Source organism: Zygosaccharomyces rouxii (assembly GCF_000026365.1).
Source record: "Zygosaccharomyces rouxii strain CBS732 chromosome A complete sequence".
Taxonomy (NCBI): domain Eukaryota; kingdom Fungi; phylum Ascomycota; class Saccharomycetes; order Saccharomycetales; family Saccharomycetaceae; genus Zygosaccharomyces; species Zygosaccharomyces rouxii.
In genome coordinates, this window is record NC_012990.1 from 976,213 (window position 1) to 1,000,648 (window position 24,436).

General features: G+C 40.2%; 11 protein-coding genes across 11 annotated transcripts; 7 read left to right on the forward strand and 4 right to left on the reverse strand.

Moving 5' to 3' along the window:
• Nucleotides 1-45: 45 nt before the first annotated feature.
• SGD1 (Sgd1p) lies at nt 46-2,712 on the reverse strand (the record flags this gene model as incomplete). The annotated part of the gene is made up of 1 exon (XM_002494850.1): nt 46-2,712. The coding sequence occupies one exon, from the start codon at nt 2,710-2,712 to the stop codon at nt 46-48; it is 2,667 nt and encodes an 888-aa protein (XP_002494895.1).
• A 169-nt stretch (nt 2,713-2,881) lies between these two features.
• Nucleotides 2,882-3,973, forward strand: MSP1 (protein-degrading AAA family ATPase MSP1; the record flags this gene model as incomplete). Its single annotated transcript, XM_002494851.1, has 1 exon — nt 2,882-3,973. The coding sequence occupies one exon, from the start codon at nt 2,882-2,884 to the stop codon at nt 3,971-3,973; it is 1,092 nt and encodes a 363-aa protein (XP_002494896.1).
• A 183-nt stretch (nt 3,974-4,156) lies between these two features.
• ERV1 (flavin-linked sulfhydryl oxidase) lies at nt 4,157-4,798 on the forward strand (the record flags this gene model as incomplete). Its single annotated transcript, XM_002494852.1, has 2 exons — nt 4,157-4,224; nt 4,312-4,798. The coding sequence occupies 2 exons, from the start codon at nt 4,157-4,159 to the stop codon at nt 4,796-4,798; spliced, it is 555 nt and encodes a 184-aa protein (XP_002494897.1).
• A 170-nt stretch (nt 4,799-4,968) lies between these two features.
• VRP1 (Vrp1p) lies at nt 4,969-7,200 on the reverse strand (the record flags this gene model as incomplete). Its single annotated transcript, XM_002494853.1, has 1 exon — nt 4,969-7,200. The coding sequence occupies one exon, from the start codon at nt 7,198-7,200 to the stop codon at nt 4,969-4,971; it is 2,232 nt and encodes a 743-aa protein (XP_002494898.1).
• Nucleotides 7,201-7,686: 486 nt separating this feature from the next.
• Nucleotides 7,687-9,177, reverse strand: ZYRO0A12408g (heme-dependent oxidative N-demethylase family protein; the record flags this gene model as incomplete). The annotated part of the gene is made up of 1 exon (XM_002494854.1): nt 7,687-9,177. The coding sequence occupies one exon, from the start codon at nt 9,175-9,177 to the stop codon at nt 7,687-7,689; it is 1,491 nt and encodes a 496-aa protein (XP_002494899.1).
• Nucleotides 9,178-9,355: 178 nt separating this feature from the next.
• Nucleotides 9,356-9,826, reverse strand: POP6 (ribonuclease P/MRP protein subunit POP6; the record flags this gene model as incomplete). The annotated part of the gene is made up of 1 exon (XM_002494855.1): nt 9,356-9,826. The coding sequence occupies one exon, from the start codon at nt 9,824-9,826 to the stop codon at nt 9,356-9,358; it is 471 nt and encodes a 156-aa protein (XP_002494900.1).
• A 415-nt stretch (nt 9,827-10,241) lies between these two features.
• Nucleotides 10,242-11,174, forward strand: RPP0 (60S ribosomal protein uL10; the record flags this gene model as incomplete). Its single annotated transcript, XM_002494856.1, has 1 exon — nt 10,242-11,174. One exon carries the CDS (start codon nt 10,242-10,244, stop codon nt 11,172-11,174), a length of 933 nt encoding a protein of 310 aa, XP_002494901.1.
• A 232-nt stretch (nt 11,175-11,406) lies between these two features.
• Nucleotides 11,407-13,224, forward strand: SPO77 (Spo77p; the record flags this gene model as incomplete). Its single annotated transcript, XM_002494857.1, has 1 exon — nt 11,407-13,224. The coding sequence occupies one exon, from the start codon at nt 11,407-11,409 to the stop codon at nt 13,222-13,224; it is 1,818 nt and encodes a 605-aa protein (XP_002494902.1).
• A 528-nt stretch (nt 13,225-13,752) lies between these two features.
• Nucleotides 13,753-14,910, forward strand: IMO32 (Imo32p; the record flags this gene model as incomplete). The annotated part of the gene is made up of 1 exon (XM_002494858.1): nt 13,753-14,910. One exon carries the CDS (start codon nt 13,753-13,755, stop codon nt 14,908-14,910), a length of 1,158 nt encoding a protein of 385 aa, XP_002494903.1.
• Nucleotides 14,911-16,505: 1,595 nt separating this feature from the next.
• Nucleotides 16,506-22,157, forward strand: ZYRO0A12518g (1,3-beta-glucan synthase; the record flags this gene model as incomplete). Its single annotated transcript, XM_002494859.1, has 1 exon — nt 16,506-22,157. One exon carries the CDS (start codon nt 16,506-16,508, stop codon nt 22,155-22,157), a length of 5,652 nt encoding a protein of 1,883 aa, XP_002494904.1.
• A 530-nt stretch (nt 22,158-22,687) lies between these two features.
• GAS2 (1,3-beta-glucanosyltransferase) lies at nt 22,688-24,388 on the forward strand (the record flags this gene model as incomplete). Its single annotated transcript, XM_002494860.1, has 1 exon — nt 22,688-24,388. The coding sequence occupies one exon, from the start codon at nt 22,688-22,690 to the stop codon at nt 24,386-24,388; it is 1,701 nt and encodes a 566-aa protein (XP_002494905.1).
• Between the last annotated feature and the right edge of the window lie 48 nt (nt 24,389-24,436).

Below are 24,436 nucleotides of genomic sequence, written 5' to 3' on the forward strand. Positions count from 1 at the left end.
ATAGGAAAGAAAATTCGAAATTGTAAACTATAAATACATTGAAACCTAGTAATCGATACCTTCCAGTTCTTGGTCTAAAATATTTACAAAGGTAGGTACTGCCCATTCTATTCTTCTCAATTCCTTTTCATCACCTTTGTTGCCCTTACTACCATTAAAGTAGTCCTTGTATCTGAATTTCTTGGTAACAAACCATTTTAATCCTTTCAAAATTACTGATCTGTTTTCCAGCTTGACACTATCTTCCAGAAGTTTACGGAAGCCGTCGTTTTTGTAACTGACTATTTTATTCCCCTTGTTGTCCCTGCTTTTGACTTCAGATTTTTTGGCAATATTCACGAATAATTGGTACAAAAGAACCTCCATGAATGAATATCCATCTGCATTCAAACCAGACATAATTGGAACATGTTTGAAGATGTCCAGAGGTAAAATTCGTTCGGAAATTAGAGATCCGAAAAATTTCCCGCGACTAGCAATGCTTCGCAGTCTGGCATCTTCCTTTAAGTCACCATAATCATCTTCCTCATCTATCGAATCTTCTTCAAACTTTTTGATTATATCCCAAAATAAAAACTGGAATGATTTGGCTAAATGATGTTGATATTCACATAATTTTCTTGTAAGTAATGCGTAATAAGCATTATAACCATTTTCAGTACTATCTTGTACTAAGCAATGGATTATAACTCTTGGAATCTCAACCAATTGCTTGTTTTTTAAATTCAATTTTTCTAATCTCGTAAATGCATCCATGTAGTCCTGTGCAGACATTATACTAACAAAAATTGCACGACGAACGTCTGTATTCATACGTTGTTGTTTGGCAATTGCCTCCCAATTGGGGATATCATCGAGTAAATCGTCTTCGAGATTAATTTCATCGTCTGCAGAAGTCATCTTTCCAGGTTGACCACTATGCGCTTCTTCGAATGCATTTGCCATATTTCCCTTCCACGAGGCACCTACTAGCCACCATTTACCTTTAGTCTCGACGTTTTTAATATCATCAACTGTTACCTGTAATGGCTCAGTAGATGAATTCGAAATTTTTAATACATTTTGTAATATTTTCTTCAATTGTTGATTACTTGTGGCTAGCATTGATGGTTTCAATCTGTTGTTTTTCAAATCAGAAATAGTTTCCAAAAGAAATCGTAGACGCACTGGTTGATCCTTAATCGATTTAACATTGGCTAGTAAATCTGAGATGATCTCTTTCAATGCAAACGGATCATCACCACGGATCAGCGGTCCAGAAATTGATATAATCCTCAATAAAAGTTCAGTGGTGAATTCATTAGGATCTTGTACGAAAAATCTAATCAAATCGTACACCAGTTTGCTTGAAACGAATCCAAAATTGTAACAATAGGATAATAAGGTAATCATGTTACTGCACTCCTTGGGAAAAACAGAAGGGTCTTCACTTTTCTTCTTTGTGTTACGAATAGTTTCTAACTGTTGGTCGTAATACTTTAGAAAAGTTTCCACAAATGCCTGTATAAAGAGCGCACCAACCTCAGTTCCTCTTAATTTCCAGAGAGAGAATGCTACCGCAGCATAATTCATGATAAATCCATCGAGCAATTTATTGTTTTGACAAATAATAGCCAAGATTTCCTTCGTTATTGCATCAGTGGCATATTGACGAGCATTAGCATCAAATAAATCATTTAAAGATGAGATTATAGTGGTAATGTTTGAATCAGACAATTTGTTTAGGGAAGATTTAACCGTTTTCCTTAATTTGGTAAATTCTTCAGACTCTTCTTGGTCTCCCAACTGCTGTTTCCTCAAAAATGGGGGAACGTAAGCACCATCATTTTGAGCTGGCGCGACGTATGGATTTTCTTTCACCTTCTTCTTGCTCGATTTATGTTCCATTTCATCGCTTTCATCCTCTTCATCCAAGGGTTCATCCTCGTCGTCAAAGTCACCCGAAGATAAATCATCATCGGAAGAAAATAGCTTTTGACCATCATCCTCTTCTGATAAAGATTCCTCTTCCTCCTCTTCATCATTCGATTGTCCATCTTGTTCTTCTTCCTCTTCTTCAGAATCGTCTTCAGACTCGTCTTCGTCTTCTTCAGAGCCGCTCTCATCTTGATCACTTCTTTCCCCGTTTTCAAAATTTTCGAAGAAATCTAAACCTTCTAATAGTCCACCAACTGCATCAAATTCATCTCTTGCATGGATCTTTTTATTTTTCCCTCTCAATCCCAATTTTTTGGCATAGTAGGCCATTTCCATTTCATCTCTTTCTATAGCTTCACGTTCAGCTGACGTTACCGGGGGACGGTCGTGTTGTTTTGATCTCTTGGACTCCTTCTTAGATGCCTTGGCCTCTTTTAATGCTTTCATAGTCTCTTCGGCATCCATAGGCTCCTCATCATCTCCATCACTCGGTACCTCATGACCTTCGAAATCACTTGCAGATAGCTCATCGTCTGATGAGAAAGGCAAGTCTGGCTTTTCGGTCTGTTTATCCTTGGGTTTCGATGCTTTCGTGTTCGATTTATGGTTAACTTTATCCTTCTTCTCACGTCTTTGTTGCTTTCTAGCTTCTTTCCTACTCATTTGTCCCTTGGCATTTCTCTTCTTGCCTCTACTCTTCGTAGTAGTATTGAACCGCTCATCGTTGGTATAATCATGAGTCTTTAGCTCATCCAACAGAGTCCCTGGGAATCTTATAGCGTGGCCACCAGACATCAAATCGACCTACTTCTTGTAGTTTTCTTTCACAATAGATGTAGTATAAGTGTCTAAGCTCATCGCTAAAATTTTTGATCAATAAATTTATACAGTGCACAATGACATGCACAAATAAGAAATTCATTAAGCTTTTGAATCATATATAAAGTTGTTTTCAATCTCTGAAATGTCAAGGAAATTTGATTTGAAGACTATTGCTGATCTTTCAGTGCTCGTTGGTACTGGTATATCGCTATATTATTTGATCAGTAGGCTATTGAATGATGTGGAAACAGGACCTCTATCAGGTAGATCGAAAGAATCTAAGAGTAGACAATTATCACAGTGGCAGAAACTTGTTGATAAGAAGCCTGAACTAGCAAAAGTGGATTTAAACTCGTATGAGAAAAGCGTTTTGTCATCAGTGATAACTTCTGATGAATTGGACATATCATTTGAAGATATTGGTGGACTTGATCCCATAATTGCTGATTTACATGAGAGTGTTGTTTATCCATTAATGATGCCAGAAGTTTACCAGGGAAATCCACTTTTACAGGCACCTAGTGGTGTTCTATTGCATGGTCCGCCTGGTTGTGGTAAGACAATGCTTGCTAAGGCGCTGGCACATGAAAGTGGAGCTAACTTCATTTCAATAAGGATGTCACAAATTATGGACAAATGGTATGGTGAATCTAATAAAATTGTCGATGCAATGTTTTCGTTAGCAAATAAACTACAACCCTGTATGATTTTTATTGATGAGATAGATTCCTTCCTGAGGGAGCGTGCAGCTACAGACCATGAAGTGACAGCTATGCTCAAGGCGGAATTTATGACACTTTGGGACGGTTTATTGGGTAATGGTAGAGTTATGATTGTGGGGGCCACCAATAGAATTGGTGACATAGACGGTGCATTTTTAAGAAGGTTACCAAAGAGGTTCTACATTTCAGCACCTAATAAAGAACAGCGTTTAAGAATTTTGAAAGTTTTATTAAAGGATACTAAAGTGGACGAGGAGAACTTTGACATTGATGTCATTGCAGCAGGTACAAGTGGTCTTTCAGGGTCAGATCTGAAAGAATTGTGCAGAGAAGCAGCTTTAAGCGCTGCTAGGGAGTATATAAGATTGAAAAGAGAATTTATGGTTAATTTCAAATCAAATGAACTACCAGACGATGTCTCCATAGAGATGCGACCATTGAGGACTTCAGATTTTGCGCCGCACTTAAAGTTGGATGCTCAACAACCCATTCAGGCAATGGCATTGGATTAAAGAAATATGGTATATAAAAGCTTTTGCTTTTAGGCAATCCCTTTACTTAACATGTTCCCATACTCTGTAGATAAACTTTTTTAATGTTCCTTTATTAGGTGTCTTACTATTTAAAGATGAATTATTTGATACAAGATCGTAAGCATCTATTGTTGACTTACACACAGTACAAGATCGAGCTAAATGGCTAATTCTCAACCCCAAGAAGGTGTCTCCGGGAGGAAGATTATATACGATGAGGACGGCAAACCGTATGATGCATTATCACCAGTTATTCTATTTTTTCCTTTAGTTCCTACGAATTGTATGTTACTAACGTAATCATCGATCAAAATTAGATGTCGCTCTTGCAATACTTTACTAGATTTTCAATTTGCGACTGGTAAGATATCTGGTAAAAGAGCTGCCTCCGCTACTGGTGCTGCCTCTTCTAACTCAGCTGGCTCCTTGGGACCCACTGCTACTGAAAAGATACCTGGTTCCAAGACGCATGCGAAGGGTGATCCACCAGATGTCGAGGTTCTAGGTAGATCATCATGGAATCTACTGCACACCATTTCCGCAAACTATCCGACTAAACCTTCTGACAGGCAAAAATCTGAAATGAAACAGTTTCTACAACTCTTTTCCCACATATACCCTTGTTCGTGGTGTGCATCTGATTTCGAGCGATACTTAAGAGACCATGCACCAAAATTGGGATCTAGAGATGAATTTGGTAGATGGATGTGTGATGCGCATAATGAGGTGAATGTTAAATTGAACAAAGAGACTTTTGATTGTAATTTCTGGCAGAAAAGATGGAAAGACGGTTGGGATGAGTAAAATGCCCATACAAGAACATGTAAATAATATTTTAAGATACAATCGGTTGGTTACAATTCACTAGTCATTAATATACTTTATACCGAGTCGTGAAGCCCCCGACAACTTTGATTTGTTTTGGTTATGTCTTTACTTCGTAACTGTGTATATAAAAAAAGTATTCCTGGTCTTCAAGAGTATTGGCTCAAATTTAGAGGGACACTAGAACCTTTACCGCTTGGGTATAATTTAGTCTTACCTTGGAACATTGGAGGTTTGGGTATCTGAGACGCATTTATCCATTTAAATCTCGAATCGTTGACTTGAAGTCTATTGCTAGAAGAACGGTTTCCATTTATCGTAACATTTCCCACATCTACATCTGGAGAATTAGTATGATCGTTAGTGTTACGTCTAAGTTTTGACGACCCTGATGAGAATAATCTTTGTTTCAAGTTGTGACCAGTTTCACCAAAAGATGAAGGACCAGCAGATGGTGATGGTGGTGGTGGTGGCGCTCTTCTGCTTGCTTCTTCGGAATATGAGGAAGATGTGGAAATTGGGGGTGGAGGTGGAGCAGTTGGCTTCCTTGGAGCCGATGTACCAGGCAGAGGTGGTGCAGAAGTTGAAGGAGGTGTAGGGGGAGCCGGAGGAGCCGGAGGAGCTGATGGTGGTGATGGGGCTGATGGGGCTGAAGGTACAGGAGGCGCCGATGAAGAAGGCGTCGATGGAATGCGTGATGATACATTTTTGGGTGGTTTTGATGGTTTCGATGGGGTCGCCGGAGGGACTGGTGGAGCTGATGCAGTGGGTAGTGGTGGAGCTGGTGCCGCCGGTGAAGGTGGTGCAGGGGCTGGAGCTGGAGCTGGAGCTGATGAAGCTGACCGTGGACCTGAGCTTTGTTGGTGCTTTAGTTTATTTTGAATCTCACCCAAGAAAGACATTCCACCACCACTACTTCCACCTGAAAGCGGTTCAGCCTTCGGCACATTAAGAGCTGAATCAGCGGCCGAGCTACCAGCGCCCACGTCCTCTTGATCTGCCGCGGTACTATATCCTGAATTACCATCAACAACAAATCTATCGTCTCTTTTCTTTTGAATTTCAGCCAAAAATGGCAAAGGCCCACCAGATGCAGGTACGGCTGTATTCTCTTTTTTGCCCGGTCCCTTCGAAGGTCTGTTTGGGGTAGAAGCTGCCAAAAAAGGTGGTGGTGGTGGTGGTCCCCCACCAGAACTTGAAGGTGGCGCTGGCGGTGCTGGCGGTGCTGGCGGTGCTGGCGGTGCTGGCGGTGCTGGTGGGGCCGGGGGTGCTGGTGGTGGGGGAGGAACTGATGATGCAGAAGGCGCTGGTGGTGCTGGTGGTGCTGGTGCGGATGGTGCTGGTGGTGCTGGTGCGGATGGTGGTGCTGGTGGTGCAGTAATTTCGGACTTCTTGATAGACTTTAGTCTAGTGGGTCTTGCACTAGGCAGTTTAGGTGCACTAGGAACTGAAGGGGCGCCTGGTCTCGTAGTAGGAACCGGCGGTGCAGAAGCCTGAGGAACCGGCGGTGCCGCTGAAGGCAAAGGAGGTGCAGTCGATGGAGGAGGCGCTGGGGGCGCTGGAGGCGCAGAAGGTGCCCTAGCAGATGAACCATCACCACTGCTCAAACCTTCAGTAGCACCTCTATCTGATCTTCTGGCATTAATCTCTCCTAGGAATGGCAATCCACCCGGCATAGGAGGTGCTGGAGGAGGTGATGATAAGCTACTCGAAGAAGCAGCCACTGGAGGAGGGGTTGGTGGTGGGGGAGGCGCCGACATTGATGGGGCTGGAGGTGCTGGTGCGGCTGGTGGTGGTGGTGGTGCACCTGGAACAGGAGGTGCCGAAGCTACTGGTGGTTTGGGGGCGCCTGTGGAACCAGATTTTCTATGCATGCTACCTCTTTGAGGTCTTGTGGGAACAGAGGGTATTGGCGCTGATGGGATCTGAGGTGCAGCTGTTGGTGGAACAGGAGGCCTTGGCGCCCCAGTCGATGGTGGTCTAGGAATCCTTGGTGTACCAATTGGTGATTTTGGAATTGGTGGAGCACCAGCTGCGGGTGGACTAGGAGCTGAAGATCCCTTGCTTACTGGCTTCAATTTAGATATACCACCGGCTAGAATATCTCCCAATTGTGGAGCTCCCGTAGGGATTGGAGGCGCTGATAAACCACTAGGAGGTGGTGCGCCGCTTCCACTACTTCCAGATGATTCTACTGCACCACCGCCCACTTTAGGAGCACTTCTATCATTTGTCTCGGCATGTTTCAATCTAGCACCCTTCCTAATATCAGCTAACATAGCATCTCTTCCTTGCATTGGAGAGGTTGGTGGTTTGGGAGCAGAGCGACCTCCGCCCATTGGTGGAGGCGGAGGTGGTGGAGGAGCTGGAGGTCCTGCCATGATTTCAATAGATCTTATGTTTGATCTGATTTTGGCAACGTATTTTATGTGAATCCATTTCGAGTCTAATCTTTAAATTTATTGCCCCTTTCCCGAACCGTTATACGTATATAGTGATGTGATTATCAATATATAAAGGATGAAAATCTTTAAAACCAACTTGTAAACTTCTTCTTTCTACTTTTGCCGCCGAAAAAGAGTAGTATGGCATAGAGATCGACGATTCTTGGTAGTGACCGAGTTCTTCAATCTCTTTAATCTTATAAAATATAGATGGCTTCTTCGAAGATCCATTGACTTTGGCTCTTAGGGGTCTGGTGGTCTCTGGATTCAAAGCGAAGCCAAGAAGAAATGTGCATATTGTTTTTTACCTTTTAAAACAGTATCTCAATGGGCTTGGTTTGGGAAGTGAGTTTTTTTTTCTCTGACTCATTTCCTTCTGCTCAGTGATACAATTTAAATTAAACGAAAAGAATATTAATCTTATTAATTTGCCATACGTAGTTTTTTATGCTGTTCTATGATATTCATTAAAGGTGGCCCCCACTCATCTCTGCCCTTGTATGTCCCCAGGATATGATTCATATCGCTAATGGCTCTTTCCAGTTCATCAATGATATGTGGTTGATTGTAGAAATTGTTAGCTAGCCATTGATCTCTAAAATTCCATAAATAAGTTCTAACACCAAATACAATTGTATCACTGCCGTTAGGAGTAGAAAATTTTGTTAAAGTCTGTCTCTCAGATCTGTAGTGAACATCTTTCCCACCATGTAATTCATCTAATGAACGTGCTCTCGAATCTGTGAATTTTTTCTGTGCGTAGAGCATGTCATGGTTTTGGAAAGTATAATTGACCCTATTGGCTAAGGCATAAGGTTTCAAATGGGCAAGGAATTTGTTCATTTGTGATTGTAAATCTCTCTTATATTCTGGTACTGGACCATGAACCAGTGTCAATGGTTTTAAAAATCTATTACGAGGGTTAAATCCAGCAGCAAATCCAAAAAGACCTGACAGCATAATGTATTCACCGTTGTACTGTTTACGTTCGTTGCGCGACAACAGTAGTAAATCGTCTTCTACCAAACGGCCCATTGCCAAAATTAGTTCATGAGCACGTCTTGTTCTGTCACAGGATATCAGAACCCTGTAACCAATTTCATCTTCCTTTATGTGTAAATCTTTGGTCAACTTATCAGGAATAATATCAGTGTTGAAACAACGATAATTGATACACAAAGGAGAATCGTTAGCCAATTGCAAATAACGATTGGGATCAACCGGGTGATATTCATTCAAAACGGAGTTATATAGGGCACCTGGAGTTTCACCTGGACTCAATACCACATGGAAATATTGTGGGAACTTGCATGCCAAATAATTGATTACATTACTGTACACTTCACAAAGACCTTGATCTGCTTGTTCTACATCCTTGGGAGAAATAACAATTTTGGCATACATATCATCAGTTGGTACATTGTTACTTTCCCCACCATCATCGTTAATCATAGCGGGATCAACATGGTAAACTAAATCTTCGTAATCAGTCCGTAGAATTTCCCATTTTGCATCAATTCGTTTTTTGAAAGTTTTATCCATAACAAACCAATAATTGAAAGGAATAGTGGTAACACCCATAGTAAGTCTATGTTCACCCGGTTTAAATGGTTTGTAAGGGTATGGTTCCGTTTCATCCCATCGTGTGTACTTCTCTTTTTCTTCTTCCTCCACAGGAACCACTTGTTCTCTAATTTTCCTCAGAGGTTTCCATTTGGAAATGCCTATATTATCATCCGCTGCCTCTTTTTCTTCATCTCCTTCCCTTGAAGAGGACTCAGTCATTTTTCTTTGAGCCTCTTGTGTCTGCCTTTTGCCATCTCGAAGATCTCTGTAAAGCATCCAAATCATCCAGAAGAGTGCTGGAGTAGTTACTTGTTTGCCCAAAACATGACTTAAATCTACACCATTCATCTTACCACCTTACAATCTGCTGAATGGAGGTAATGGAATCAAACAATCTGATCCTCACTGGCCGATAAAAGAGTCATCCCTTTATACAATCTATCAAATACAATATTTCTTATCATTCCCCAATTTGATAGTTCTTATCACTCCTTTCTTGGGCGGGGCTCGAGTTCCGAAGATGCAATCACGACTGTCTAGTAAACCCCTTTGATTCCAATTGAACTCTTGCTGCAAGCTGATCGTCTTCTCTAATGATGATTACCAGCAGTATGGGGACTCTTTTACGGGTATGTATCAATTCGTTATGAGTTTCAACTTTGTTTATGAACCAATTCAGTTTGTTCCACTGGTGTAATTTAACAGTTTTGTCTTCTTTGTAGATCACCTTTTTGTAAATTTCCAAGATACTTAGCATCTTTTGAATGTGTGGACCGTAGGAGAAAACACACGTTATCGGCGTACTTTCTGCTTGTAGCTTTTCTACCACTCGTCTTATACTATCATTTTTTGTTACCTTACGATAACTTATCTTGCTGTCCATCATTGATCCCGCTAGCATATCAGGTACCACATGGTCTTCAATAAATTTTAAACATTCTGAGTAGTTTGGCAATTGTAAGCCAGTCTCCTTATTACAATATTCTATGACAGACATATTGGAACTAGTATATATATATATATATATATGTTTATGCAAATTGATAGATATGATGCAACGATAGGCAAATCCTTTGTTTAAAGAGTATTATATTTGATACGCAATGTCTGCGATGAGGAAGCCATAGTTGATTGTTCAGAAACTTTCAAATGACTGTTTTTGATATTGACATCCGTACATGCTCGGGAATTACTAGGAAAGAAAAAAGAATTCAAAGCTCTCTTGAAAATTATCGAAAAATTTCATGAACGCACTCAAACGACGCGCTGACGCAGGAGGACAGACCGCTTCGAACCAGAAAATGAAAAACTACAAGGTATTGAATAGTCGAAGTAGTTAGCAAGATGTCGATTTGTTGATAAGAGGCACACGAAACCTTTAAACATCCTGCAGACGTTATATAAGTTTGAAAATGGGAGGCATTCGTGAAAAGAAAGTTGAATACTTCAGCAAATTGAGAGAATACTTGGAAGAGTACAAGTCCATCTTCGTCGTCGGTGTGGACAATGTCTCCTCTCAACAAATGCACCAAGTTAGAAGAGCCCTAAGAGGCAGAGGTGTTATCTTGATGGGTAAGAACACTATGGTTAGAAGAGCCGTCAGAGGTTTCCTTTCTGAATTGCCACAATACGAAAAATTGTTGCCATTCGTTAAGGGTAACGTTGGTTTCGTCTTCACCAACGATTCCTTGAAGGACATCAAGGAAGTTATTGTCGCCAACAAGGTTGCTGCTCCAGCTAGAGCTGGTGCCATTGCTCCAGGTGACATCTGGGTTACTGCCATGAACACTGGTATGGAACCTGGTAAGACTTCTTTCTTCCAAGCTCTAGGTGTCCCAACCAAGATTGCTAGAGGTACCATTGAAATTTCTTCCGATGTTAAGGTCGTTGAAGCTGGTAACAGAGTCGGTCCATCTGAAGCTGCCTTGTTGAACTTGTTGAACATCTCTCCATTCACTTTCGGTTTGGTTATCACTCAAGTTTACGACGATGGTCAAATCTTCCCAGCTTCCATCTTGGATATCACTGATGAAGAATTGGTTGGTCACTTCGTTTCTGCTGTCACCACCATTGCTTCCGTTTCCTTGGCTGTTGGTTACCCAACCTTGCCATCTGTCGGTCACAGCATCATCAACTCCTACAAGGACTTGTTGGCCGTTGCTGTTGCTTCCAAATACATCTACCCAGAGATTGAGGAATTGCAAGACAGAGTCGAAAACCCAGAAAAATACGCCTCTGCTGCTCCAGCTGCTCCAGCCGCTGGTGCTCCAGCTGAAGAAGAAGCTAAGCCAGCTGAAGAAGAAGAAGAGAGTGACGATGACATGGGTATGGGTCTATTCGATTAAGCAACTTAGTATAGTGGTATAGCTTTCATTTGTATCATTTTATCTACCTTGTTAATTGTATTTTTTTAGACTAGTGTTAATTGGGATTGTGTCATTGTGTCACTGTCGTCGGCACGCCGAAGTTTATCAGCCGCACAAGCTAACGTAGATTATACTGCTCCTTCACAAAGAGTTCGAAGAATTGTACATACATCTATAGCCGTTGAAAGATTTACATATATTACCAGCTGGCATGACTTTAAGTTTAAGAGACATCAATGGTTGCGATTCTAGTTTGTTCAATTACCGCCATTTCTCTAAAATTTCGATTTTGAACGATACTTTACAAAGAGGAAATAAAAAGAATGATAGTAATAGTGATAGCAATAGTAATGAGATTCACTTAGGATTGGATCGATCATTAAGACAAATATTCGATAAACCTTTGAAATCTAATAATGAATATGAAGGTGAAAATTGGAGTGAAGCGGTTTGCAGTTCTAAGGCCAGAATGATGTCAGACAGATTATTAAATATTGATAGTGATAGTGTTCTCGATTTTTCCTTAGCATCAGCTCGTAAATTAAACAACTTGGATGGTTCAGTTCAGCTGTTTACACCGACGGTGGTTGCTAACAATAGCCAATTGAATTTAGATGAATTAAATGCTCACTTATCATTACTTTTACAAGATACCTTAGACATTAAGGAAACCGATTCTCTATTGATGAAATTGGGGTTACAGTTAATTCCACAAACGGTTAAACTAAATCAGGCGTTAACAAGATTTGACAACGATCCTAAGGGTAAAGCTACCAATAAAAGTGTCAGCAAATTCGTTGAGTTTTGTAATCAATCAATTGATGAAATTTGGTTACCATATCTTGCCGAAGGGCTCAATTTTGTAAAACAGGCTCTGCAAGTATTGGAAACGTTTAAGGATCAATACACCAAGGTTGAATTGAAAACAACTGCTGATGATGGATTGAAACTTCTAATTCATCAGTGGTCAATGTTAAATTATTTCCCTATGGTATTAATCAACTCTTTAAATTTTAAAGTTTTGTTTCCATCTGAAAACATTGGTAACTCCGAAACTCAGATGGCGCTAACAAACAACGAATTGTTCAAAATATTGTTCGTTACACTGTCATTAGAAATAAGCAAGACATTTATCAAATCAGTTAAGATTTTAATGGATTTAAAAGCCTACGAGAAGTTTGAAAATAGTTCAATTATATCAACTGTGGCTACATTACTCGATTCAACGGTTGAAACTCATACTGGCGAAATAATGATTGGTATTGGTCAGTTGATTAGAGAGTGGATCACAGAAAGATCTAAAATCGATCCTCTATGTACAATTGCATGGAACCAATGGTCTCAAAGTGTATTGCAAGACTACAGAATTCGTTTCCGTAATGATATTTCCGCATTTTCGTCGAGTACAGACGAAGGGGAAGATGACGCTCAATTGGCAGAATTGATGTTCGATAAATTTGACGTTGGTAGAATATTTGTGGAGGAAATCTTCAAATTTACACAACCGGAAAAAAAGGCAAAACCTACATTTAATGGCAATTCTCTCGGCTGGCTAACTATATTTGATGAGAATGAAAATAACAGTACTCATGGATCCCCAAATCGCAATGGTGGTGAACATCTTTCGCCTGTCTACGCCAACAACACATTAAGGAGTTTATTCCCACCAATATCATCAAGAAATGCTATTGTCGGATCTAGTAATACACTACGTACGGCTACTACTGCGAATAACTGCAAGAAAGCCATAGTCAAACAATGGGCCCACACATTGAAACAGAAATTTCAAGATTTTTTCCACTTACATAGACAGCCATCCATCATCTCATCGGTACGTTATTATAGGGCCGCCACAAATGCCGCGAACCTTCATAACCACGCAACCCGCCATCTCGCACCTTTTCCCGGAGATATTACTATATTCGCGGAGGATCAACGCTCTCACGTTGAAAAGCTGACAAAAAAGCTGTATAAGAAGGAGGAGAAGGGCAGACGGAAAAGAGATGCGCTTCGAGTAATATTCAGTTAATTCATCTTTCCCTTATTATTTCTATAGTACAATCAAGAACACCAATAACAACGTAATAAAATGGCTTTGCATATGATTTCTTTAGTAGAGCAATCTGCAATCTCACAACATCATCGTCATCATCGTCATCTCGCTTTGTGAGGGGCACGGAATCCATACACACCCCCACTATACAACACTACGTATATACCCACAATATCCGTCTATCCAAAGCAAACAACCTTAACATTGCCCCGTGGCGAATACCTACGATAACCTTGATAATTGATAGCTAAACGAGTTCTATCATAATAATATCACCCTTCTTGATTATCCCCTAGGGCCCTATTAATCACCCGCATTTCCTTTTTTTAACATACTTTTTACCCTACCTCCTTCATGCGAGGCACGGTTCTTGCCTAACTCTAATTTCAACTACAAGATATAAAATCTAATATCAGACAGATAGAAGGAAAAAGGCAACTACAAAATTTCTTCTATCCTCTAGGTAGTTTGTAACTGGATCGGTAATTGATTGGGAAAAATCTGATGCACAATAAAGTGATAGGCTCTGTTACTGTTCGTCATCACTTCATAAAAAGTATTCCGATTATTAAGAAGGGCATCAAGGGATCCCCGCTTTTAAAATTTACCAGATATCACCATCAAAATGCTAAGAGACAACATGTAAAGTTATTTTCAGACACTGCAAGTAAAGATCCACCTACGGGGCCACTATTTGACCACCACAATAACACGTTTGAAACTACTACATCTCAGGGGAAATATGGATCCACTGAAGTTTTGAACAAACATCTATCCTCAGATGATTTACCTTCAGTAGAGCTGTCATATGATGTTATTACTCAGCATACCAGCCAATTCGACAAGGAAAAGTCTTCGATTATCCTTCTACATGGGCTTTTTGGCAATAGACAGAACAACAGAACCATTGGACGTGAACTGAACGAATTGTTAGAAAGAGATGTTTATTTACCAGACTTGAGAAATCATGGTCAAAGCCCTCACATTGGTAGACATGATTATCCTTCTATGGCCCTCGATGTGGAAAGGCTTATTAGAGAGAAAATACTAAACCACAAGGATGCGAAGAAACCAATTATAGTCGGTCATTCCATGGGGGCGAAAGTCGCAATGAGCGTCGCACTGAGAAAGCCTGAACTTTGTTCAATGTTAGTTAGTATTGACAATGCTCCAGTCGCGTCACCACCAATGACAGCTTTCCCCAGATACGTTAGAAAACTGTTACAAATTATAAACGATCCTAACGTGGGAACTGTACAACAAGCTGATGAACAGTTAAAGGAGATTGAACCCACCGCGGTTGTACGGAGATTTTTACTAACGGTTTTGCAAAGAGTTAAAGACGAAGAGAGTGGTCGTTGGAGGTTTAAATCAAGAATACCGCTAGGAATCTTAAATGATGCTATAGTTAAGGGGAACATTTCGAATTGGGAATTTAACCCGTGGGTTCACAGATTCGTGGGTCCCTCTCTATTCATCAGAGCTACTAAATCCTATTACGTGGCTGATGAGTACCTTTCAGACGTTGGTAATTTCTTCCCCAGGTTTGAGATAAGAGACATCGAAGCTGGTCATTGGGTCAATGCAGAGAAACCTCACGAATGTGTACGTGATATTGTGGAGTTCGTCGAGAGGCAGGAAGACGAATTAAGGTTTAACTGAGATGAGCGTAACGAGACGTAAACAAACAAGTATATATATACATATATCTACTGCACACTGTTGGTGTCCTCTCATATCTCTATGATTGTATGTGTAATAGGTGGCGTTGTATTATTACTTGTATTACTACTTGTTTTACTACTACTGCTATATTCAGACGTCAAAGGTATCTCGCGGGTAACCGTGCACATCCAAATTCTCCGTGCTTGGTACAATGTGCATTCTTTGCCGCCAGGCTCTTCTCTGCATTGTGCAACAGTTAGATAGAGTGGAAAATGGTCGGGTATCGCAGGTCGCTACTCAAAGCACGCGGAGCATGGTGTATGGACGTTTGTTCTTGATTCTTGATTCTTCCTTCTATCTTTAATCATACTCCTTTGTTTATTTTTAGGTTTGCTACTACGGATTTTTCTAAGTGACAAGAAAAAGAGAACAACGCGCATGTCGGCTCATATTAATTATCCGTTTTCGGTCACTGCCTCCGATCTAATCATTTCCCTTTTCCCTTGACTTCGCGGAACCCGAGATGAGATTTAAGAAACAGCGTGTTTTGACCGGGGTTGATCTCGATCCTACTCTTCGAAAAGAACCGTTCCGTTTTCCTCAGCGCAGTAACACATAAACTGCTCCTCGACTGAATATCTACGACTGCTAGTTGCAGATTTCAACACAAAACAACCCTAGAAAGCTTCATTTTGCTTCTTCAATAGTATCGCTATCTGAGCAAGACGAAGATAACATACAGCTAAAGAAATCAACTAAATAGAACGCAGCGCGAGATATCTGAAAGGGGAAAATTAATTATTAAAGGTATGTTAGTAACGATTTGATGCGATTTTATCGTAATTCGACCGATATATGCCACTAGTTTCAAAAGGAGAATCTTTAGACGCGTTGCAGATGCAACGCGTGGGTTTCATGGGTTTCTACGGCACATTCTCAGTAACGCGAAACTCGGTCCCTCCGCACGAACATCTGAATCAGGAAAGTACAGGGCCAAAGTAGCGGATCACATACGGAGAAATCTAGGAGTACAAGGACATAGTGGGGGGGGGCATACAGAAGAATACAGAGAAAGCCGTAGCGGTTTGACAATTCTATTCTGGTCAGAAGGCAAAGGAGCGTTTCGCCAGAAACTCGGACAATCTGGGCCTTATATTATAATAGAAATAAATCGCGACTCTTGTATCTTCGTGTTTGTCTACCCATACTCGAAACTCGAAACCCAAAACGAAAAGAATAAAAGCCCAAAGGCCCCTCGAATCATTTTTTTTTTTTCTTTCTCGCATACCGTAGCCTTTTTGATTGACTTCGGATCGGATTTCAAGGCTTTAACAGATTCTCCCCTCCCTAGTGGCTCGCGTTTTTGGTCGTGTCTCATCCAACTACAATTTTTTTTCTTACGCGTCACAGTAATACTAACGTCGAGATCGTAGACTGAAAGAGAATTAATAAAAGGGAAAAATAAAACAGGATCTTTCATTTACACAAATTTTTGTTTCTCTAAGACATAACCTAGTCTTGGCAGGTCAATACGAAGGAAAAGTCAGAATATCTAACAAACAACCTCACATTGACTGTAAGGACGACACAATATGTCATACGGTCAACCGAACCACGAACAACAAGTCCCGTATGAGGATGAAATGGGTGGTTATGCTCCATATAATCAAGGTTATGCGGAGCCTATGTATGATGAGTATGGAAATCCCATTTACCCAGATGGGACTTACTATGATCCAAATGTGATGGGTGGTGATCCATATGCACAATCGTCCATTGGACCTTACGATGATCAGACTATGGATTACCAATCTGGTTATTATAATCAACCTCGCGGTCCTGCTATGGGTGAAAATTTCTCCGATTTTAGCAGTTATGGACCACCAGGTACTCCTGGTTATGATGCTTACGGTGGTGCTGGTGCTTATACACCATCTCAGATGTCATATGGTGAACCAGGATCTTCAGGAGCTTCAACTCCAATCTATGGTACTGGCGAAGGTTACGATCCACAAGCCATTGCTATGGCACTACCAAATGAACCTTATCCTGCATGGACAGCCGATAACCAATCACCTGTTACCATCGAACAAATCGAAGATATCTTTATCGATTTGACAAATAAATTTGGTTTCCAAAGAGACTCTATGAGAAACGTTTTTGATCAGTTCATGACTCTGCTGGATTCCAGATCTTCAAGAATGTCACCAGAACAAGCATTATTATCAGTTCACGCCGATTATATCGGTGGTGATACTGCCAACTATAAAAAATGGTATTTTGCAGCTCAACTTGATATGGATGATGCCGTTGGTTTCAGAAACATGCAGTTGGGTAAATTATCTAGAAAGGCAAGAAGAGCAAAGAAGAAGAATAAGAAGGCAATTCAGGAAGCTTCCTCTAATCCAGAAGAGACTGAAGCTACTTTGAACCAACTAGAAGGTGATAATTCTCTAGAAGCTGCTGACTTCAGATGGAAGACAAGAATGAATGAGTTGCATCCATTGGAAAAAGTTCGTCAAATTGCTCTTTACTTATTATGCTGGGGTGAAGCCAATCAAGTTAGATTTACAGCTGAATGTTTGTGTTTCATCTACAAGTGTGCTTCAGACTATTTAGAATCACCATTGTGCCAACAGCGTACAGAGCCAATGCCAGAGGGTGATTACCTAAAGAGAGTCATTACACCTTTGTACCATTTCTTGAGAGATCAAGTTTATGGTATTGTCGATGGTAGATTCGTCAAACGTGAGAAAGATCATAACAAAGTTATCGGTTATGATGATGTTAACCAATTGTTCTGGTATCCTGAAGGTATCGCAAGAATTGTGTTTGAAGATGGCACTAGATTAATCGACATCCCACCTGAAGAACGCTATGGTCGTCTAGGTGATGTCGCTTGGGGTAATGTTTTCTTCAAGACTTTCAAAGAAACTCGTACCTGGTTACATTTAATTACCAATTTCAACCGTATCTGGGTTATCCATGCTACAGTCTACTGGATGTATGTTGCTTACAGTGCTCCCACTTTTTACACTCATAACTACCAACAACTGGTCGACAACCATCCTCCCCCAGCTTATAGATGGGCATCAGCAGCCCTTGGTGGTACGTTGGCAAGTTTTATTCAAATTGTTGCAACTCTGTGTGAATGGAGTTTTGTTCCTCGCTACTGGGCTGGTGCTCAACACTTGTCACGTCGTTTCTGGTTTTTGTGCTTAATCTTTGCCATCAATTTGGGTCCGATCATTTTCGTGTTTGCTTATGAAAAGGAAACCGTTCAGAGTACTGCCGCTCATGCAGTGGCCGCTGTTATGTTCTTTGTTGCGGTGGCTACTTTCCTATTTTTCGCAGTGATGCCTCTTGGTGGGCTATTTACTTCCTACATGAAGGGCAGAACCAGAAAATACGTTGCTTCCCAAACTTTCACTGCTTCCTTTGCACCTTTGAGAGGTATGGATATGTGGTTATCCTATCTGGTCTGGATTACCGTTTTCGCCGCCAAGTACTCTGAATCTTACTTCTTTTTGATTCTTTCATTGAGAGATCCTATTAGAATCTTATCTACTATGAACATGAGATGTACTGGTGAATACTGGTGGGGTGCTACACTCTGTAGACAGCAGGGTAAAGTTGTCCTTGGTTTGATGATAGCTACAGATTTTATTCTGTTCTTCTTGGATACTTACTTGTGGTATATTTTGGTTAATGTGATCTTCTCTGTCGGTAGATCCTTCTGGTTAGGTATTTCCATTTTGACTCCATGGAGAAATATCTTCTCTCGTCTACCAAAGAGAATCTACTCCAAGATTTTGGCTACTACTGATATGGAAATCAAGTACAAGCCTAAGGTCTTGATCTCTCAAGTGTGGAATGCTATTGTTATTTCCATGTACAGAGAACACTTGCTAGCCATTGACCACGTTCAAAAATTGTTGTACCATCAAGTTCCATCTGAAATTGAAGGTAAGAGAACTTTAAGAGCTCCAACTTTCTTCGTATCTCAAGATGATAACAACTTTGAAACGGAGTTTTTCCCCCGTAACTCTGAAGCTGAACGTCGTATCTCTTTCTTTGCCCAATCTTTGGCTACTCCAATCCCTGAACCATTACCTGTTGATAATATGCCAACTTTCACTGTGATGACTCCTCACTACTCTGAAAGAATTTTACTATCTTTGAGAGAAATTATTCGTGAAGATGATCAATTCTCCAGAGTTACATTGTTAGAGTACTTGAAGCAATTGCATCCAGTGGAATGGGACTGTTTTGTCAAAGACACTAAGATTTTGGCAGAAGAGACTGCTGCTTATGAAGGTAACGATGAAGATGTGGAAAATAAGGAAGATGCCCTTAAGTCTCAAATTGATGACTTGCCCTTCTACTGTATTGGTTTCAAATCTGCTGCTCCTGAGTACACTTTACGTACACGTATTTGGGCATCTTTGAGATCTCAAACGTTGTATCGTACTGTTTCTGGTTTCATGAACTACTCTAGAGCCATTAAATTGTTGTACCGTGTGGAAAACCCTGAAATTGTTCAAATGTTTGGTGGTAATGCTGAAGGTTTAGAAAGAGAATTGGAGAAAATGGCAAGAAGAAAATTCAAGTTCTTGGTTTCAATGCAAAGATTGACTAAATTCAAGCCACATGAATTGGAAAATGCTGAATTCTTGTTGAGAGCCTACCCTGATTTGCAAATTGCCTACTTGGATGAAGAACCTCCTGAAAATGAAGGTGAAGAGCCAAGAATCTACTCTGCTTTGATTGATGGTCACTGTGAATTACTGGACAATGGTCGTAGAAGACCTAAGTTCAGAGTTCAATTGTCTGGTAACCCTATTCTTGGTGATGGTAAATCTGATAACCAAAACCATGCTTTGATCTTCTACAGAGGTGAATACATCCAATTGATTGATGCTAACCAAGATAACTATTTGGAAGAATGTCTAAAGATTAGATCTGTGCTTGCCGAGTTCGAAGAATTGAATGTAGAACAAGTTAACCCATATGCCCCTGAATTGAAATACGAGGAACAGAATGCTCTACATCCTGTCGCTATCGTTGGTGCTAGAGAATATATTTTCTCTGAAAACTCTGGTGTTCTCGGTGATGTTGCAGCTGGTAAAGAACAAACTTTTGGTACATTGTTTGCACGTACTCTGGCTCAAATTGGTGGTAAGCTCCATTATGGTCACCCCGATTTTGTGAATGCTACTTACATGACTACTAGAGGTGGTGTTTCCAAGGCACAAAAGGGTTTACATTTGAACGAAGATATTTACGCCGGTATGAATGCTATTTTACGTGGTGGTCGTATCAAGCACTGTGAATATTACCAATGTGGTAAAGGTAGAGATTTAGGTTTTGGTACCATTTTGAATTTCACAACGAAGATTGGTGCTGGTATGGGTGAACAGATGCTTTCCCGTGAGTACTACTACTTGGGTACTCAATTGCCTATTGACCGTTTCCTATCCTTTTATTTTGCTCACCCTGGTTTTCACTTGAATAACCTGTTCATTCAATTGTCATTGCAAATGTTTATGTTGACCTTAGTTAACATGCACTCTTTGGCCCATGAAGCTATCATGTGTAGCTACGACAGGAACAAGCCTATTACTGATGTTTTGTACCCAATTGGTTGCTACAACTTGTCTCCAGTTGTTGACTGGGTCAGACGTTATACTCTGTCTATTTTCATCGTTTTCTGGATTGCATTTGTTCCTATCGTCGTCCAAGAATTGGTTGAACGTGGGTTGTGGAAGGCCACTCAAAGATTCTGCCGTCACTTGTTATCTCTATCTCCAATGTTTGAAGTGTTTGCTGGTCAAATCTACTCTGCTGCTTTGCTAAGTGATATGTCTGTTGGTGGTGCTCGTTACATTTCTACTGGTCGTGGTTTTGCAACTGCACGTATTCCATTCTCCATTCTTTACTCAAGATTTGCTGGGTCTGCCATTTACATGGGCTCCAGATCCATGATCATGTTGTTATTCGGTACCATTGCCCACTGGCAAGCACCTTTGCTATGGTTCTGGGCTTCTTTGTCATCTTTGATGTTCTCTCCATTTATATTTAACCCACACCAATTCTCATGGCAAGATTTCTTCTTGGATTACAGAGATTTCATCAGATGGTTATCCAGAGGTAACAGCAAATATCATAGAAATTCTTGGATCGGTTATGTGAGAATGTCCAGAGCTCGTATCACTGGTTTCAAACGTAAGTTAATCGGCGACGACTCTGAAAAATCTGCTGGTGATGCCGCTAGAGCTCACAGGTCTAATATCATTCTTTCTGAAATCATCCCATGTGCCATCTACAGTGCTGGTTGTTTTGTTGCCTTCACATTTATCAATGCCCAAACTGGTGTGAGAACAACTGATGATGACCGTGTGAACTCTACTTTGCGTATCATTATCTGTACTTTGGGACCAATTGTTGTAAACTTGGGTGTCCTAGCTTTCTGTGCGGGATTATCTTGTTGCTCTGGCCCATTGTTCAAGATGTGTTGTAAGAGTAGTGGTTCTGTGATGGCTGGTGTCGCACACGGTTTTGCAGTAATTATCCACATTGTATTCTTTATTGTCATGTGGGTTTTGGAAGGTTTCAATTTCGCTAGAATGTTGATCGGTGTTGTCACCTGTATTCAATGTCAAAGGTTGATCTTCTTATTCATGACTACTTTCATGTTGTCCCGTGAATTCAAGAACGATAGGTCTAACACTGCATTCTGGACGGGTAAATGGTATGGTATGGGATTCGGTGCTATGGCATGGTCGCAACCATACAGAGAATTATGTGCCAAGACTGTGGAAATGTCTGAATTTGCTGCAGATTTCATTTTGGGTCACGTAATTCTATTTGTCCATTTCCCAATTTTATTGATCCCACAGATTGATAAATTCCACTCCATCATGTTGTTCTGGTTGAAACCATCTCGTCAAATCCGCCCACCAATTTATTCTTTGAAGCAAAACCGTTTGCGTAAGCGTATGGTGAGAAAATACAGTTACTTGTACTATGGTGTTTTCATTCTATTCGCCGCATGTATCGTAGGTCCAGCTGTTGCATCTTCCCATGTTTCTAAGACTATCGGTTCTAGTTTAACTGGTACTTTCAAGAATTTGGTTCAACCAAGAAATACATCCAATAACGATACCGGTAAGCAAATGTCCACTTATGTGAGTCACTGGTTTACTTCTACTCCTTCTTTGAAGACGTGGTCCACCAAGAAATAAGAACTGTTTTATTTTTTGTTACTTTATTGTCGTTTTATGTCTATTACTATTATCAATTTTAGAAACCTTTCTATACCTCTAGCGAGACGAATAAAGCTAACGTTTGCTGAGAAATACAATATGAAGGCCCCTACAAAGATTTGTTCAACAAAAGGGAATTTGATGATATACAGTTATTACTTTTTTTTTTTCTTTTCATAAAATATATATATATGCAAAGATTTATATATATATATTTATATAAGGTACATGTATTCTAGTTGTCAACTCCATCGTCTATTCTTTAACCTTCTGGCGTAAAACTTCCTAAAATATGATTTTTGAGATCTCCCAGTCGGATTTGATGCGACGCAAGATGTCCGGCGACAGTAAATGTCCGAGCGACCCAAAAGAAATATCTTGACGACGCAAAATAGAGGGACGACGCAAAATAAAAGAGAATAAAACATTTTATGCTTTCATATAATATTAAGTATATTCCAAACCTCGAAATAGAATAAAGCATATAGAACTATCATTTTTAAGGAACAATGAAAATGAGTTGGAGAGGCATTCTTTTTGTATTATCAAGTATCGTAAGCGCGGTAACTGCGATTTCAGCGCTGAACCGAAATTCTGTATTTGACATATATTCTGATAGCATTGCACCAATCGAAGTCGTTGGGAGGAAATTTTACAACTCTAGAACTGGAAATCAGTTCTTTTTGAGAGGTGTTGCGTACCAACCAACGATAGCGTCAGAATCTTGGAATCCTGAAATATTAAATTCGGAGACCAACTATATCGATCCTCTGGCAGAACCATCTCTATGCCTTAGAGATCTCCCATTCTTCGAAAAATTGGATGTAAATACATTAAGAGTGTATTCTATCGATACTAGAAAAAATCATGATGTCTGCATGGAAGCATTAGCGAACAGTGGCATTTACGTATTGATAGATTTATCTGAGCCAAATCATTCCATCGAGAGAAATCGACCAAGTTGGGATATCTCAATTTTCGAAAGGTATACCTCTGTAGTAGATGTAATGCAAAAATATTCAAACGTTCTTGGATTCTTTGCAGGTAACGAGGTGACTAATGATGAAACGAATACGAATGCATCTCCCTTTGTAAAAGCCGCCATTAGAGATGTAAAGCAATATATCCAAGAAAAGAGTTATAGACAGATTCCTGTTGGATATTCTTCAAGTGATGATGCCACCACTAGAGATTCTTTGGCAAAATATTTTGTCTGCGGTGGTGAAACTGCAGCTGATTTCTATGGTATTAACATGTACGAATGGTGCGGTTATTCGTCATATGCAACCAGTGGATATAGAGAACGAACTTTGGAGTTTGCCAACTATCCTATTCCTGTTTTCTTTTCAGAATTTGGTTGTAATAGTGTTAGACCAAGACCATTCACTGAAGTTAGTGCCATATTTGGGCCCAAGATGTCTCAAGTTTGGTCTGGTGGCCTAGCGTACATGTATTTTGAAGAGGAAAACGAATACGGCTTAGTAAAGATTGACGAAACCGGTTCAGTTCATGAATTGGAAGATTTCAAATATTTACAAAATGCTTATAGAAACACTTCACCTTATGGTATCACTAAGGAAAAATATCTGCAAGATATTAGTTTCGCCATTTCCACGCAGTCTGTTGAATGTCCTAATGAAGTGTCTGCCGCAAACACTCACACACCCTGGAAAGCAAATGTGGAAATACCACCATCTCCCAATGCCAAAATATGTCAATGTTTGGAGCAAGTCTTACCATGTCTTGTATCACCATTGAATGGTTGGAATTTTCAAGATCATTTTGATTATGCATGTAGTCAAGTGGATTGTTCAGATATTACCACTGATGGCGAAAAGGGAATTTACGGTGAATTTTCATACTGCTTGCCTGAACAAAAATTATCATTAGAGATCAGTAAAATGTACCATATGAGAAACCACCCCACTGGAGTTTGTCCCATGAGCAGCAATAACGTCTATTATAATGCGCAGAGTATGAATATAACTGACCCCATGTGTATTGAAGTTTCCCACAGATTGCAGGAATTACAAAAGGCGGCAGACAGTAGAAAGACACCAGCAGTAAAAAAATTAGTTAAACCCAAAATGAAAAATGCCAGTCATACTAAACTTTTATTAGATACAGACTCTGGTTCTTCGGTAAAGTTTAAATATTCAGGATATGCAATTCTACTCATCTCCATTATATTTGCCACTATGGTCTTTTAGAAAAAACAAAACAAACAATGCAACAATAATTCTTTTCATTCTTTCTTT